This window comes from Sturnus vulgaris, chromosome 1 (genome assembly GCF_052056855.1).
Source record: "Sturnus vulgaris isolate bStuVul1 chromosome 1, bStuVul1.hap1, whole genome shotgun sequence".
In the NCBI taxonomy this organism is placed as follows: Eukaryota; Metazoa; Chordata; class Aves; order Passeriformes; family Sturnidae; genus Sturnus; species Sturnus vulgaris.
The window spans coordinates 95,999,066-96,014,333 of record NC_142243.1 but is presented as its reverse complement, the minus strand read 5'-3'; the positions used below and the strand labels follow the sequence as shown (position 1 = coordinate 96,014,333).

Here is a 15,268-nt window from a genome sequence, read left to right as displayed (position 1 = left end):
GGACTATTTCTTCATTGCCTTGTTAAGCTGCCAGATTTTTTCCTCCTGGAGAATTTGTAATACTTAGAAAACATCAATAATACTTACTGCACTTTACATTGTAACCAGAGGGTAGTCTTAACCTCAGGTTCTACCCCTGGGAAATCTATGCAGTGCCTTTTAGTCATGTAAAATGGACACACACTTGTTTAATCCAAATTTCACTTCAAAATTATTTGAACAAATACTGCTTTTCTCTGGCATTTCTTCTGTTTAATCTTAGGCTCATTCACTTTCTTTCCTTCTTGGTTTATTCGCTGAGGTTATGCACACAAACCCACCTAGAGGATGCCTCCCCTTTTCAGTCACTTCATCAAGTCTTAGCTTTGGAGACCATCCATTTTGGAGCCAGGGGCTGTAGTTAAGGACAAAGGGCCTGAAAAGGTTATTTCGGACATTTTGTCCTTCACTCTTAACTTGTCTCTCTATTTTACTGCTGTATTCTGATATAATACATACTGTTTCATGTGACTGTATTAAAAAAATCACCACCAATTGTTTTCATTGCACTTTCATTCTCATCATCAAGCACTGTGACAAACTATTCATCAAGCAGTATGACAAACTCTTATCTTTTCTCATGATCTGCCAATCATACAAGGAGTTTTATTTTCTTATAAGGAATCATCATTACAATGATGCTCAGAATTAACATTTCTTTGCTTCAGTAGTGTTTCTCTTACATCTTCTATGAGCTTCAAAGGAAACTTTTGCTTTAATTTGCTTGACAGCTGCCCTCTTATGATTCAACCAAGGAGATTTGAGTTTGTACAGAGGATGTGCTGTTGGATCTACTTTTTTTCTCTTCTGTGTTTCTTTTAGATGCATTCTGAGTTCAGTAAGTGTAGATATCACCATTTCCTGGGAATATCTAGTTTTCTAAGGCTCTGTGCATCTTGATCTGTGAATTACACTTCACTTTGATTAATCATACCACCACTGTATTTACGTGCCTTTTCTTCACTCTGCACTACAATGAATGACACGGTACTTTTCCACATAAACATCCAAAAAGCATGCTTCATTTCTGTAACATGGCAGTCATTCCTTTGCTCTGACCATCTAGAGAATACCCTCTGTTCATTTTCCTAGAGTTTTTTATTGCTAGTAATGTATTCCTCTGTATATCTCCTTGGCTGTCTCAGCTGCACTACAGCTTCTACACAGATTTTACTTCTGTGGTAACATTTGGCATTGTTCCTTCTGGACCCTGATTTTTCAATATTTCTTTCTTCAATCTGCTTAGTGAACTTAGACTTTGTCTCTTCCTCTACATTTTAGAACTTGTTTCATTCTTTACATCTCAGAACTTGATTTGGTAGTTACAAATTCTTTCTTTGTTGTAGAGGAATTTCCCTTTTCTGCTATTAGTGCCTAGTTCCATGTCTTATGTGTTGCTTATGTGGCAGGAGTGTGGCCACATCTACACAATAGCAAAAAATCTATATCAAATGTGTTTCTCATCTGAACTTTCACTCCATTTTTCTGAAACCTCTTAGAAAGCATGGGTATGGCTGGAGTGAGCTGTAAGAAAGCTAAGTTTTTTAATGCATAAACTGAAAAAAGCCCCAAACTCAAATGATAAAATACCAAAATATTAATATCATGTTAAATAACATAGAACCAAGAATTTCAGCAATCAGAGCAGAAAGGAAGGGAGAGTTTAGGTATTCTCGGAGGGAAGAAGCAACAGCATTTGGCAGAAGCTACAATATGGCAAATGAAATTATGCTTGCAAGTATAAGGACTGGAATGGATTATGTAATTACTTCCTTCGATGTCTGAGGTAAAAAAAGGGAACGAGATGAGTTCTGTTGTTTGTCAGTTTAAGCCAACATTTGGTCATTCAGGACGTTGTTAACTAACTAACCAGTTTAATAATTCTGAAACAAATAAAACCAATATCCTAAATTGTAAGAAACTGAGGGAATATGTCAGAAAATAGTTTATATGCATGCCTCCTTGGAAAAGATCAGTAAAAAGAGTAACATTCATTAGTCCTAGCAGTGCAGCTTGGGTTTGCTTTTAGAGTAATGTTGTGCTCTAGCAATGCCATGAGATGTTAGTCTTTGAAAGCCTAGGTATAAAGATACTATCAGTGGAGAAAAGGAAAAAAAATTTGGAAACAATGAAGGTAATTAAAAGCAAACTCTCTCCAGGGAAAGTGGCAGGTGCTTTTGCTACCTTTGATCAGTTCTTCTGGGTCCCTTTAGAAAGCATGGAGTGAATTTGCACAGAGCTGCAACCCCAAAAGACTGGGTAAGGGACAAATGGTGCCAAAACCAATTATTTGCTGACATTCAGAGCACAGGATTGTATTTTCTCTTGATACATTGTGAATCCAGAGAAATTTCAGGCTGTCATAGAGAGGCCTTCATTACTCAATTATTAGCCTTCAGCAATGACTTCAGTCTCAACAACTTTCAAAACAGAGCAACCATTTTACTCTATGATATAGATATGCTGCTTCTTTTGTTGTTGTGCTCCTGTAATGCTTCTCAGTCAAGTAACTTACCCAAAAGAGTGGAAGCAAAACAAGTCACCTTTGCATGCTTTCTCAGCCTGTGGTTTGACACAGGTGATGGAAAAGCAAAATAAACCTTCCTCCTGACCTAAAACTGTCCTCATTTTTCTCTGAGTGAGAATTCTGCTTTCATGACCCCTTTTGCCTCTGGGTCTTGCCTTGCAGGTTGCAGAGAGATTAGTGCTAAAATGATTAGGTCCAGTCAGTCCATGAGTGAAGGCAGGTGCAGGAATAAATGTCAGCCTGTCACACAGAGAAGTTTACAATGAAAATGATACTTGCATCTTGAAAAACAGATTTCTAGGGAATTGCAAGTAGCAGCGGTTTCTTTCCTTAAATATTTTTTTGTAGAATTGATTTAGCTGCAATTCCTCTAAGGCTATGGCTACATTAGCAAGAACTGCCTGGAAATAGGAATTTGTCTGAAGACCTTCATTAGATATTTTACTGGGGAATTTGCCTTGGTCTAACTCTAGTCTGGACCTATAGGCTGAACTCATTAGTAATTGAAGTACCTTAGAGTCCCTGAAGCACACCTTTTGGGTTAGTTTAATTTGAAGCTAAGACTTTTGTGTGCCTGGAATCTAGTTTCCAGTGCAGGATTTTTTGCTACAAAAAAAACCCTAAAAATAATAAAAAAAATCACAATCTGAACTGAAACACTGACATAGATGATTATGTAATGTGCCTCTGGTTTACTTATCAACACTATCAGATATGAGGGTCATCTGGCTGGAGAGCTTCTTCTATTTTGTACATATTTTACTGTCTGCTTCCTTATGTACAAGGAAAGGGTTCTCGACCCTTGAAAAGAGCTTTGGCTTATCCATCTACAGAGTGATGGACTTCCCATTTCTGCTGACAAAAAATGTAGCAAGTAACTAAGTCTGATTGAAAATTTACTCAGCATTTACTGAAAAGCATAGGCAGTCACTACTACAGAAACTTGATCAATCAGCAACTACTTTTCTACTGATAGCCCTGTAAAGTATGTGCTGACAAAGAAACTGTTTACCTGAGGACAGTAAAATATGCATAAAGGAATCTGACACAGTAGAGATATGCATTGCAAAATCATGTAGACAAAGCTATTAAGATTATTATTTTAGTAGCTCCTTTCTTAAATCACATTGTTTTATGTTAGATGATAGCTGTTTGCATAATGAAAAGGGGATGTTCTAAGTGGGCTTTATGGAATTAGTATATTAATCTCAGAAAAGCTATTTTGGTTAATGAGTTTAGTCTTTTGAGGTTTTTTTCTCTCACAGTCAGTATCCATATCTTTATGTCATAATGAATACAGCACTGAATGTAAGTCATCTGATTGCTTGATAAGAAGAATTCTACTACAAAACTAGTTAATCATACTTCAGTGCTTGTATTTGAAACGGATCTTAGCAGCAAGCTTTCCAAGAAACGCACTATGTTACACCCAGCAAATCTCACCATAGATGAGGATTGATTTGTATACAATAAAGTAAGAAGTATGTAATTCTTTTTTCCATTTTGGTATCTGGTTATGCTTGGTGCTCCAGACTGAGTGCTGTGAGCATATCTAGGTTGGACTAGCAAATTCCTGCTTTGTTGGTTGGCTCCATTATTCAAAATATTATAGGTGTTTTTGTAGGTACATGAAAGTAAATCAGAAGAGTGTGTAAGTTTTGATAATTCACTAGTTAAATTGTACAATTATCAGCTCAGTAATATTTTAGAATCTTTATTTCATGTCCTCTTTGTAGATGCATAAATATTAATATTTTGGAAAATGACCCCTTTAATAACATCTTCTGTACAATTTTTCCTCAAATGGGAGAGGTCTTTCTCTAAATGATCCCCAAAAGGAACACATGCTTTGTAGATCAGAAAGTAAAAGTGTGTTTCTTATTTAAAGGAAAAAATGCATAGAATATATTCTGTATAATTCCTTTCTTATTAGTGGCATGCACTAGACTACTAAGTATTCTGTAAAAAATAAATCAAATGTTTTTACTTTTTGTCAAGAAGCAAAATTACCAATTCCTGTGAATTTTTCAGAAAGCAGAACTTTTCCCTGAATTTTGTATGAAATAATCAGAATACTTCATTGTGTGGATTATCCAAAAACTTTATTGTCTCAGCTCTAGTCTTGTAATAGCTGATTTAAGTATTTTTTTCTCTTTCACAGGCAGGATGCATTAACTCAGTCTGTAAAATGTACTGTCACACTGCAAAGCATTAACATAATTGGCTGGCACCTATTTCTTGGACATTCTGTCTGACAAACCCATGGGTCCTTGTGATTAAAATATGATGTATAACCTTGCTGATAGCTGTCTCCCAAGGGGGATAGCATAGAAATTTGAGAAGGAGTATTTTATTGGGCTTGGAGTTAAAAGTTAAGTTTTGGAAATTGCCAAAGTATTTGAATATTTATACTAGTGTTTAAAACTACTCGTCTACCATATGATATTCATCTTGCAGAAATTTGCTATTCATGGCAATAATTAAATCTTTAGAAATGTTTATTATTTGTATTAAATGTATAGTATATTTAATAATGTGTTCAATGAGATATATGCGCTGTTGGCTTTCTAAAAATGGGGAACAACTCTCAAAAGTCTGAAAAGTCAAGAATTCTGGTACAGTGTGAGGTATAGGCACCGTGATTTTTGCAGGTGCCATTAAGCCTTCTCTCATGCATCATATAGTATACAGTAATCTTTGATATACATGGGACATGAGTGTGTGTCTCAAGCACATTCCATACACATCATATGCAGAAGCTAGACAGGGAATGCTGTTGCTACTGTTATTATATCATGTCCTTAACCAACACAGACAACTGATTCTCAGTTGAACTTGAGAGAAACTCTTATCCTTAAAAACTAAAAAGACCAAAGGCTTCTGCTTGCAAAATGGTGCACATAATGGTGTAACAGATTTCTGTGGCATCTGTATTATTTTTGGCAATCTTGCTTCTCTAGTAGTGTATCTATGAGCATCTTGTCTTAAGAACAAGTCACATGCTAGTGAAAGTAGCAGCTTTTACATATTATTTTACTTGTTAAGTGAAACTCCATTTGTTGCATTACTTCAGCTCAGCAGGGCAAGAAAAGGTGAGAAAGTTCACACAGCACAATTTGGAAATACAAAGAAGTTACCATCAAACAGTGCTTTTGTATAGCAAGTGGGGTTTTTTTATTTTAAGATCTAAGACCCTGCAGCCTAACAAGGACAGAAGGAACTGCTGTGTCCCTTCAAAAAGAGGGAACTTTCCCGTCTTAGAATGATGGAGGAGCTCGTTCTGGTAAGCTAATGAGTCACAGTGTGCTAAATCTTACAGTTGGCACAGGACTTGAATGGCCATCTGTTACTAAAATGTTTCTTTTCTGAAAATGTTTTTGCTTTCAAAAATTATTGCATGGGAAACAGGACATTGGATTTTATAATCACTGCACTATTCTTTTTTAGGTGAAAGCCCAGCTTCAAAAGATGGGAGCTTTTCAGCCCATGAACATATTTCTCCGTCAAGAGATTGACCGGATGCAGCTTGTTATATCCAGAGTTCGAACTACACTGACTGATCTCAAATTGGCTATTGATGGTAAGCTGCAATATCAAAAATTGTAATTAAGGTGCAATATTTATTACTAGCAGCTGCTTATACCATATAACTAAATAAGTATTTCTCGTTTCCTTCCTTTCTCTTTTGTTCCCTCCCTCACTCAGTTTTTCTCTTTTTCTCTCTATCATATGACCACTAATTCTAGTCCTTAAAATCTCCTGATTGCATCTCTAAGGACACTCCACCTAAATTTATTCTGCATGTACGTGCTCCAGTATTGCAGTTTGTGTCCCTCAGCACTACTTCACTTCTGTGATTCTCTCTAGGATCCTACAGAGCTCAGAGGAGCTGAATTGGGTGATTAAGTCCACGGGTCATGTACCAGAGTCATTTATGAAATTAAGCTGAGACATAATGATATAGAACAAGGTAGAAGTGTTGCTGCTAAGTAATTGAGAGACAGGGAACTCAGGAGGCAAGGTGATAAAGACTCTAATTTAAGGTGAAATTGGACATTTTTATGAAACTGGTTATACCAACTGGTATGTCTCTAAATGGAAGCTGAAGTGAGTGGCAGTGTCAGTCAAAAGCGGGAGAGAGACAGTTCTTTTAGGCATCACAGGAGGCAGGAAACAGCACTCTATATCTCTCAGAGACAGGAGTATTTGGCTGAAAGTGAGCAATGGTGAATGAAGTTAAAATAAACCAAGAGCAGAGGCAACTAGAAGCAGATGGAAAATTTGATCAGAAAAGGAGTGAGGAAAAAGAAGGGATAATGATGTTGCCATCTGCTTTTTGTTTTCAATTCCTATTTTGCTCATCTGCAAGAGTTGAAATACCCAGGAAGGAAAGAGTACTGTTGATCAGCCAAGCTTTTTGAATTAACAAATTAACATGAAGCAGGAATGGGTCAGTTTCACTGGTAAAGCTCCCACCCAAGTCTGCTGTTCTCTAGCAGAGAGGCAGAAATTGTCTGAGGCAGCAAACTGTCCTCACAGGGAGCAAGTCAGAATGCCTCAGAATTAGTCCCTTCTGACATAGCTGATGGCATTACTGTAATCTGTCTTACTGGTATTCTGACAATGTCTTTCATGAAGGGAGATTTTTTTTTTAATTTGTATTTTTATTACATAAGGATCAAAAGGGATTTTTTTTCCTGTCATTTGTATGATACACTAAGACAATAATACATGCTTCAGAGACCTCATGCCTATAATCTGAATCTAGGAAAGAGGTTCATAAATGTGCTCAAGGCTAATAATCTTTCATATCCTGTAATAACATATGCAAAGATCAAGCTGGAAGAAACAATTGTCCTCTCTTCCTGAGCTGAAAGTTCCATTTTATATGTGAATAGAGTCCCTTTTCAAGTAAATAAAAAGAATGTTTTCCATCCAAGAAAGTGTTAATCTTTCCATGATTGTGACAGATATATTTAAATTCTCAATATGTATAATATTCTGCAGAGGGGTGGATGAGTAACATAATTTATTTGCACTTCACATTCAGTTCCACAGTGGGCACAGTCCTCTGCCAGATGTTTAATCAAGTTAATGCTATAACTTTCATGCAATTCTCTGAAACATAATTTCTTACGGACAGACAAGTTAAATATAGTGAAAAATTGCTCTGAAAACAAAATTGGATGTACAGTTAACAATAACAATTAATGGCTTCTGGCATGTTCATGCTATATCAAGTGCATATAGTAGACTGTTAATTAGGGGATGGAAAAAACATTTATGCACTCTACCTCAGCAAAAGGGAAAACCCCAAACTGTCTCATACTAGATTCTCTCCCAAAACTAGTCAACTGCAATCTCAGGTCATCTGAGGTGCTTAATTTTCTTTACAATGAGGTAAACTGATGTGCCTGCTCAAACAGGTCATGTACTTTTTGACATCTGCACTGCTCATGTGTCTGGCTCTGGCTTCATGAGCCTGTTAAGGCCCCAGCATTTGCTTTTAGCAGACCTAAAATATCAAACAAATTTGGTTTTTAAGAATATAGTGTGTCTTTAGGTTGTGAAAGGAGATCTGAATATCTGATTCTGCAGTTTGAATGTGAATTATGGACCTTGTTATTTTGATGTTGCTCACCATTGCCTTTCATGTAATGTAAAGTCCTCCTCAGGGAGAGTAAACGTGCAGCTGAACATGAGGGATGTAGAAGGAATTTGCAGGCACAATTTTGTCCCTCTATCCAGAGGGCAGATTAAGCAGTTCAGCTTTTGGGAGGGGTGAGGATGCTCAGCGTGTGTCCAACATGTTTGTTGGCAAATATGCCCCAGAAGCTTGCATCTCTACCAATAAACTTTGCTGCCCAGAGGGATACTTTTTCTGGATCAAACTGTAGTAATTAGATTGAAGCTGCACTTTGTACTCTCACTTATGTCCCAGCCATTACTTCTGCTTTAATTACTTATTGATTGCCCAGAGTTTATTTCACTGTTGGCATAATACAGAGTTTCACCATAAATCAGAACACAGCAGTGATGGTTGTCCTCTCAAGTGCCCTAAATAAAAGCCATGTTCGAAACAGAGAAAACAGAGACAAGGAGAAGTAAGACATGGGGTTTGCACCAAAAATGCCACATCTTAATGAGTTATGAGCAGCAGAGCTTGAGCCCCTGAAATGACCCTTCTTCATAAAGCGGTATCTGAGCTGTAAAGTTCCTGTGTGCTTACATCCTGCCTCTGGCAGTGTAGAGGCCTCTGGCACAGAATTCTAATACCCCACTTTCTTGTAAAGTGGGTACTTCAAATCTCCTCTCCCACTAGTGAAGATAGTGTCTCTAAATGCAATAAAATCTAACAGCACATTCAGTTATTCCTAGCCTTTTGAAGTTTGTTTGAGTTTATTTGAATGTGGTCTGTCTGAGATATTTTGTGGGGTTGTCTTTATTTCTCCATGCACTGAATAAGAGTGGTAAGAATTTTGATGTTTTCTCTTGGTGAAGAAAGTGAGAAGAGAGATTCTGTGGGAGTGTTTTCCATGAATGAAGTGGAACATACTTGTAGTAGTGCTGAAAGTGGGTATCAAGTCCTTGGCAATGGAAATAAGCACAGCTTTTAGTTTGATTTTAATCCTCATTCTTTTAAACCCACTTAACATTGTGTTTAATGGCTTCTTAAAAAAAAAACCCAAACCCACTTAACTAATTTACTTATATCTAGGTTCTACTTTGGTCATAAAACTGCATCCACTTGGTTCTGGTTTCTGGTACCTTACAGCTTTGTGTTTTGGGAATTGCCTAAATTACTACTTCATGAACAAGTGAAGTTTAGAAACCTTGGATTTTTTTCTTTTCATGTCATATATGTGCCACATGATCACAGAACCCCCACTGCTATCTGTACAGTATTTGCAGAGTTAGGAGAGAGAAGTCCTTTCCTGATAACACATTTCCTTAAAATACAGCAGTTCTATGGCAAAGTAGTTCTACACATGTTATAGGACTTTTGTAGTATTTTATGTCATCTACACAAGTTTGTGTGTGAAGCCATAGGTAAAGATTCAGTACTTTTTTCCAACTCAGAATACCATGAAGTGAAAGTAGCTTTTGTATCATGATGCTGCGAGGAATTTCTGTTTATTTTATGTAGCACCTTATAAGAAGGATATAAATGAAGTCCAAAAGAGTCAAAAGACGTAGCTGGTAATTTATTTTAACTTATATGGTGAAAAAGTGAAGCTCAGGAAAGTAGTCTTGCCAGAGTGCACAGGAAAGGTAATTTCTCATGAAAGGAAGAAGTATGGACTCATTCCCCCTCTCTGGCTAAGTTCTATTTTGACTCGTAATGGTATAAGACTGCTAACACTAACACAGTTTTAGTTTGGCTTGCTGACAATGGTAATAGAATTTTGGACTGAAAGATCTTGGGCTCTTATCTTACTAAGTTCTACTGTCTATGTGTCTGTGTGTGAGCCTTGTAGGGATTCACCACTTTTGGATGAGGATTTTATTAGATTAGATTTTATTAGAAAATGATTAAGAGCACTCGGTAAAGACGCTAATGGAATGTGACAGTGAGGAGATTGTTTGAGGAACGAAGGGGATGAGTCTAGTGTATCTTATAGTGTAGTTACTCTTGGCTCAGCAGCTCTCATCCATTATTTACTTCTCATCCTGATAAGAATGCCAGAATGCCTCCTGTTGTCTTTCACAGTGTGGTACATAATTTCTGAACTTCTTAATAGGTATTACATATGCTTGCCGTGATGTTGGCCAGGACAACTGCTTAGAAACACACACTGCATATTAAGGACAAACTGTAGAACAAGTTTATCTGCCTGTTGTATTGCTCTAGCTCAGGGTAGTGATTTGTATAACTTTTTTGTAGAGTTATGTGTGGATTTTCATCTTCAAATTACTGCTTTAAACTTTTTATTTTCAGTTTTTTTGATGGAAAGGACTCTTCAGCCAAGACCATTTAGTACTGGAGATGGTAAATTTTCATAACAATTTGCAAGGTTACTTTCAAATTGCTATCTTTCTGACTGAAGAATTTAGCTATTGAAGAGAATCTAGGATTGTTGCCATCTTCTATATGAGAAATTGCACGTTACTCAAATTTCTTAGTCCCTCTCATCTCTCCTGACTTTTAGAATTAAATCAGAGGATTCTGCACCAGAAAAGAAAGGTGCAAAACAAAGAGAAAACAGAGCAGGGGCAAAGGTTAGATGCATCTGGAGAGAATACCAGTCTACAAATAAAGGACAGAGAGAGTGTTGTGCATTGCAGGTCTTGGCTGCCTGTTTTCCTGTTCTAGAGCAGGAGCAAAAAAAACAGTGACAAACTGTTGAGGGGCCTTGGCATTAAAAAAGCGTGATGGAGTTAAATGAGCTTCTGAGAACTTCCTAGGAATTACCTCCAAATGCTTAAGTGCCCAAGTACTGCAAGTGAAGAAGGAGTAAAATACCCAAAGAACTGCTTGAAAAAAAAAGCCAACTTCTATCAGCGGTGGTCACAGAGCTGGCAGAACCATACTAAAGCTTGCAAAAAAAAAAAGTTTTAGGTATAGGAAAATATACATTAGCTTTTATACCTTGTGCCTTTGGGTGGAATAATTTAAAAAGCGTTGGAGAAAACACAGGCAAGTGTTACCTGTTGCTATAATGCAGAAAGAGAGGAAAATTTAGGAAGTTATAAACAAGCTGGTATTGTCTTTTTAATATGTTCAGCAAAGAAGAGGGAGTTGGAGCTTGGTGGTGGAGCAAGGTGTGATTGCTTCAAGAACAAAGCAGGTTGTTTGTGAGTTAAACTTGTGTGGGGATTAAAGGCTGGAAAGGTCAGCTTCTGGGGTTGCAACTAGGACAGTCAATAATGGATTGATGCTTTTGCTGAGCTTTTTTCTCCATGTACTGTTCAGGCTAGCTTAACAGACATAGTGTCTAGCAAGTATTGTCCTCCAGGGCTAGTCTCCAATTTTGTTATAATGATATCAGCTATTGGCAAACTGTACTTGATGGAGAAAGTAGCTTTTTCTCATCTCATTTATATCCTACATAATTATTCTTGTTATTTTTGATTTACAGTTGTGCCTGTGGGAAGAGAATCAGTCAGTGGACCAAGGCTTTTTTTGGTTCATGCTGGAATTTAAGATCCTTCCTTTGTTCCTAACTTTAGCTACTCATTTAAATGAGCTATGCAAGTTTCCTAGTCAAGATAGACACTTTCATAAATGTGAAATTAAAACAGATCCAAATTTCTCAAATTCCACAATTTTCTGATTCAGTTTGTGGGAGGCATGGTAGTGAAAAGGGTTAACTCCAAGAAATAATACAAGATCCTGATGTAGTTTATTCAAAGCATTATGTCTATTGAATGAATCACCCTAAAACCAGATGCCTTTAAAAGAACAGACTATTTACTTTAATTGTCAATAAAAACTAGTTATCCTCAGAACTGAGAAGCTTTATTTGGGTTATTCCCCACTCAGCAATCAGATAGATTTAGATGTGGTTTAGAAGGGAGATGGTATAAATGTCGGGCAATCAAAAAGGGGAATCCTCATTTCCAAACTGTGTATGCTGTGCAAACAGTATAGCTACAGTAGATATTATTTTTGAAGTATGAAAATGCCCTATTCTTTAACTGACCTAAACCTTCATCAGTCATTTTCAGATAGGCTCTGTTCCACTCAAGAAAGGGAATATCATGGAGTAACCCCCAAAATAACCAAGTTATAAACAGTTGACCTGTCTGATTCATAGAACATTTAAGCCTGTCATGTTAAGTTCATAGGACATTCAGTCTCTTCATATAGAACAGTGCTCTGAGGTTCTCAGAAGTTAAATATGAGAAGGCTATGGCATTGTACTATTAATTCCATTTATCAAAGATAGTTTTTCAAACGCCTTTATCACTTTTTTCCAGAAAGGTGGCATGATTTTTCTCCTATGGTACTGATTTTCTTTCTGAAAATTATTTTATTTTGTTAATTATTTTTATTTTTATCAGAGTATTTTGGCTGCAGGAATGCACCCAACACCCACAGATGCCATTTAGTGCTGAAATTCAAGCACTGGATGCCTACTGCCAGAGATGACACCCACTCACTAGGAATATTTATGCAGATATATGGGCATGGCCTGAGCTGTGAACATACCTCATCCTCAAGAACACTCTGGCTTAACATTCTCAACAGCTGCTCTGAGTCATAGCAGGCAGACATCCTATGGGATTTCACAATGCTTCAGGGCAGAGACTGGTTGTATCTCCCTGTTTGAAAAGCTCCAGCCTGCCCAGAAGAATAGAGAAAGAAAGGAGAAAGTTGAATGTACCAGACTGAAAACAAGGAATAACCAGAGATGAAAGATTTCTTTCTTTCTCTTTTCTCTTTCTTTCTCAATGGTAGTGATCTCCACGGCTAAACCAGGATGATCCTCACTTGTTTTGTGCTTTCAGTACAGTTGCTCTGAAGTTGAAACCAACATGCATTGCAAGACTTTCCCCCCCACTTTTTCTGTCTCTGAAAGGTGAATAAAGTGTATGGTGCAATACTTCTAAGCAAAGTGGAGAAGACATGGAATGGGCTTCTTTCTTAAGTGTTGGCTCTCTTGGTTATATATTAGAGAAGATTAATACCCAAAGAGAAGGTTTATTAACTGTGTTATAAGTCTCTTAATTACCCCAGAATGTGATTCTGAGCCTGACTGCAAAGCAATTGTAGAGAATGCAGCATAGGTGTTTTTTAAAAAGTATTTACAGTTTTGTAAAAATTAATGGTTTTCTCAAAGAATTTTTTGCACAAAAAGAGGTGCATATAAATGGAAACAGATCACTCATTATCCACTAGAGGAATATGCCATATACATATTGTAGAAAGCAGTAGATTTTCATACAGTGCTACAGGAGGGCTTAGGTTGTAATGCTGTATTCTTCAAAATTAAGCTGGTGTTTGGTTTCCCGATACTCTTTTCCTTCCCTTCAACTGAAGCCCTGTCAACCTCAGTGGAAGGAAGGGAATTGAAATGCTTTCTTTTTACAGGCCAGGTTTCCTTATGGGTATGTTTGCATGGACCCATGGACAGTTTTTGTTTGCAGTCATCCAGACTAGTTCCCTTTTTTTAACATGTTCTGTGGTGGAAGCCACTTAATTCTGTTTGGTATCTCATGTTGTCCTTGTGGCAATTACAGCAGCTGTGTGTGTGATGATACATTGAACTTTTACTTTATGTGAATATTTAATCAAAGCTGGAGTACCAGACCAGTTTCTATAAGAGAATAATAGATTCTGGAGCAGAGAAGTCATCCTGAGGCATGGCTGTGTGCCAGATTTCAGTACCATCGAGAGTACATGAGGTGTAGGAACTTCTAGCACACGGAATGGTGTCACTGAAAAATCACTGTCTTAGTAAACGCCAACATTTTAGTGGAGAGAACAGCACTTTGCATGCATGGAATACGTGAGCACACACTGCAAAAAAAAAAGAAATAAAAACAATCTGGCCTCTAGCTTTATTCTACCTACTGCTTTCCCACTGAGAATCTTGATAATGGAAATGTACAAAGTTATCATTAATAATAGTGAATTTCATGAATATAATCACTGCTAGCACATGCTTAGGATATAGATGAGTTACACAGTGTATCTCTATCATTGATCATGCATGTAGGATCCATTAAAATTTATTAAAAAGTTTTCAATGATTAATCACATTCCAGACACACTGTGAATACAATGAATATAAATAATGTGTATGACGGAGAAGAAGTTGTTGAAGAAACATATCTTTCTTTCCGATCAAAACAACAGAAGAAATATCATTTATCTTATCGCCTTTAGCTTTGAATCAAGACTTATAATTTTGAACAAATTAACTGCGAACTGATAAGACTGCAGTGCTACAGGTGTGCAATTAAGGCACAACAAAAGAGGGTTTATTAGACTTGGAATGTCATTTGGAAGTTTTAATTGCCTTTGCAAGCTAGGGGAAAGTTCATTCTTAATGTTTTACTTATCTTCCAGGAACCATAATTATGTCAGAAGAATTGCAAGATGCTTTAGATAATATTTATGATGCTAGAATTCCAAAACTGTGGTTTAGGATTTCCTGGGAGTCAACTACTTTAGGATTTTGGTTTACTGAGCTTCTTGAGCGAAACCAGCAGTTCAGCAGCTGGCTGCAGGATGGCCGTCCAAACCAGTTCTGGATGACAGGATTCTTTAATCCACAGGTAAGATTGCCACGTTGACCTTTATAACTTCAGTTAAATTAGACCTTGTGAGAACTTCAAGTTGACTTAATATTGACTATATGAAGTATAACCTATATTAAGTTTTTAGCATAAATAAAGGATAAAACATCTTCAGTATCTACTGAAGAATTTTTTGCTAGAATAAAATAATGCTCCTGAAATAATGAAATACATCTTTTGGCTGCTTTAATTATAGTGAGGAGGTTGGGTAAGTACATGCTTTCACATTTCAACTTAGTTTTCCTTTTTTTACCTCTTCTGTTACAGTAATCTGTTTTTTATTTATTGCATGAAAATCCCTCTGAGTACAAAACAAGATAAGTTCCAGAACTTTGACATAGGAAGAAGAAATTTGGACTTGGTTCTCAATCCTTGCAAATCAGTTCCTTGAAATGGAAGGTTTGTTATTCATACCACCCCAGAACTGTGCCAGACATGGTCTGTAGAGACATATAA

The 15,268-nt window shown here is 36.9% G+C and overlaps 1 protein-coding gene across 1 annotated transcript in view; it reads left to right on the top strand.

The window, feature by feature from the left end:
- LOC106852522 (dynein axonemal heavy chain 5-like) overlaps positions 1-15,268 on the top strand; it is a 149,756-nt gene that overhangs the window by 124,726 nt on the left and 9,762 nt on the right. The window contains exons 74-75 of the mRNA XM_088171968.1: positions 6,014-6,146; positions 14,583-14,791. Coding sequence (XP_088028094.1) covers positions 6,014-6,146; positions 14,583-14,791 — 342 coding nt within the window. The remainder of the gene's footprint in view (positions 1-6,013; positions 6,147-14,582; positions 14,792-15,268) is intronic.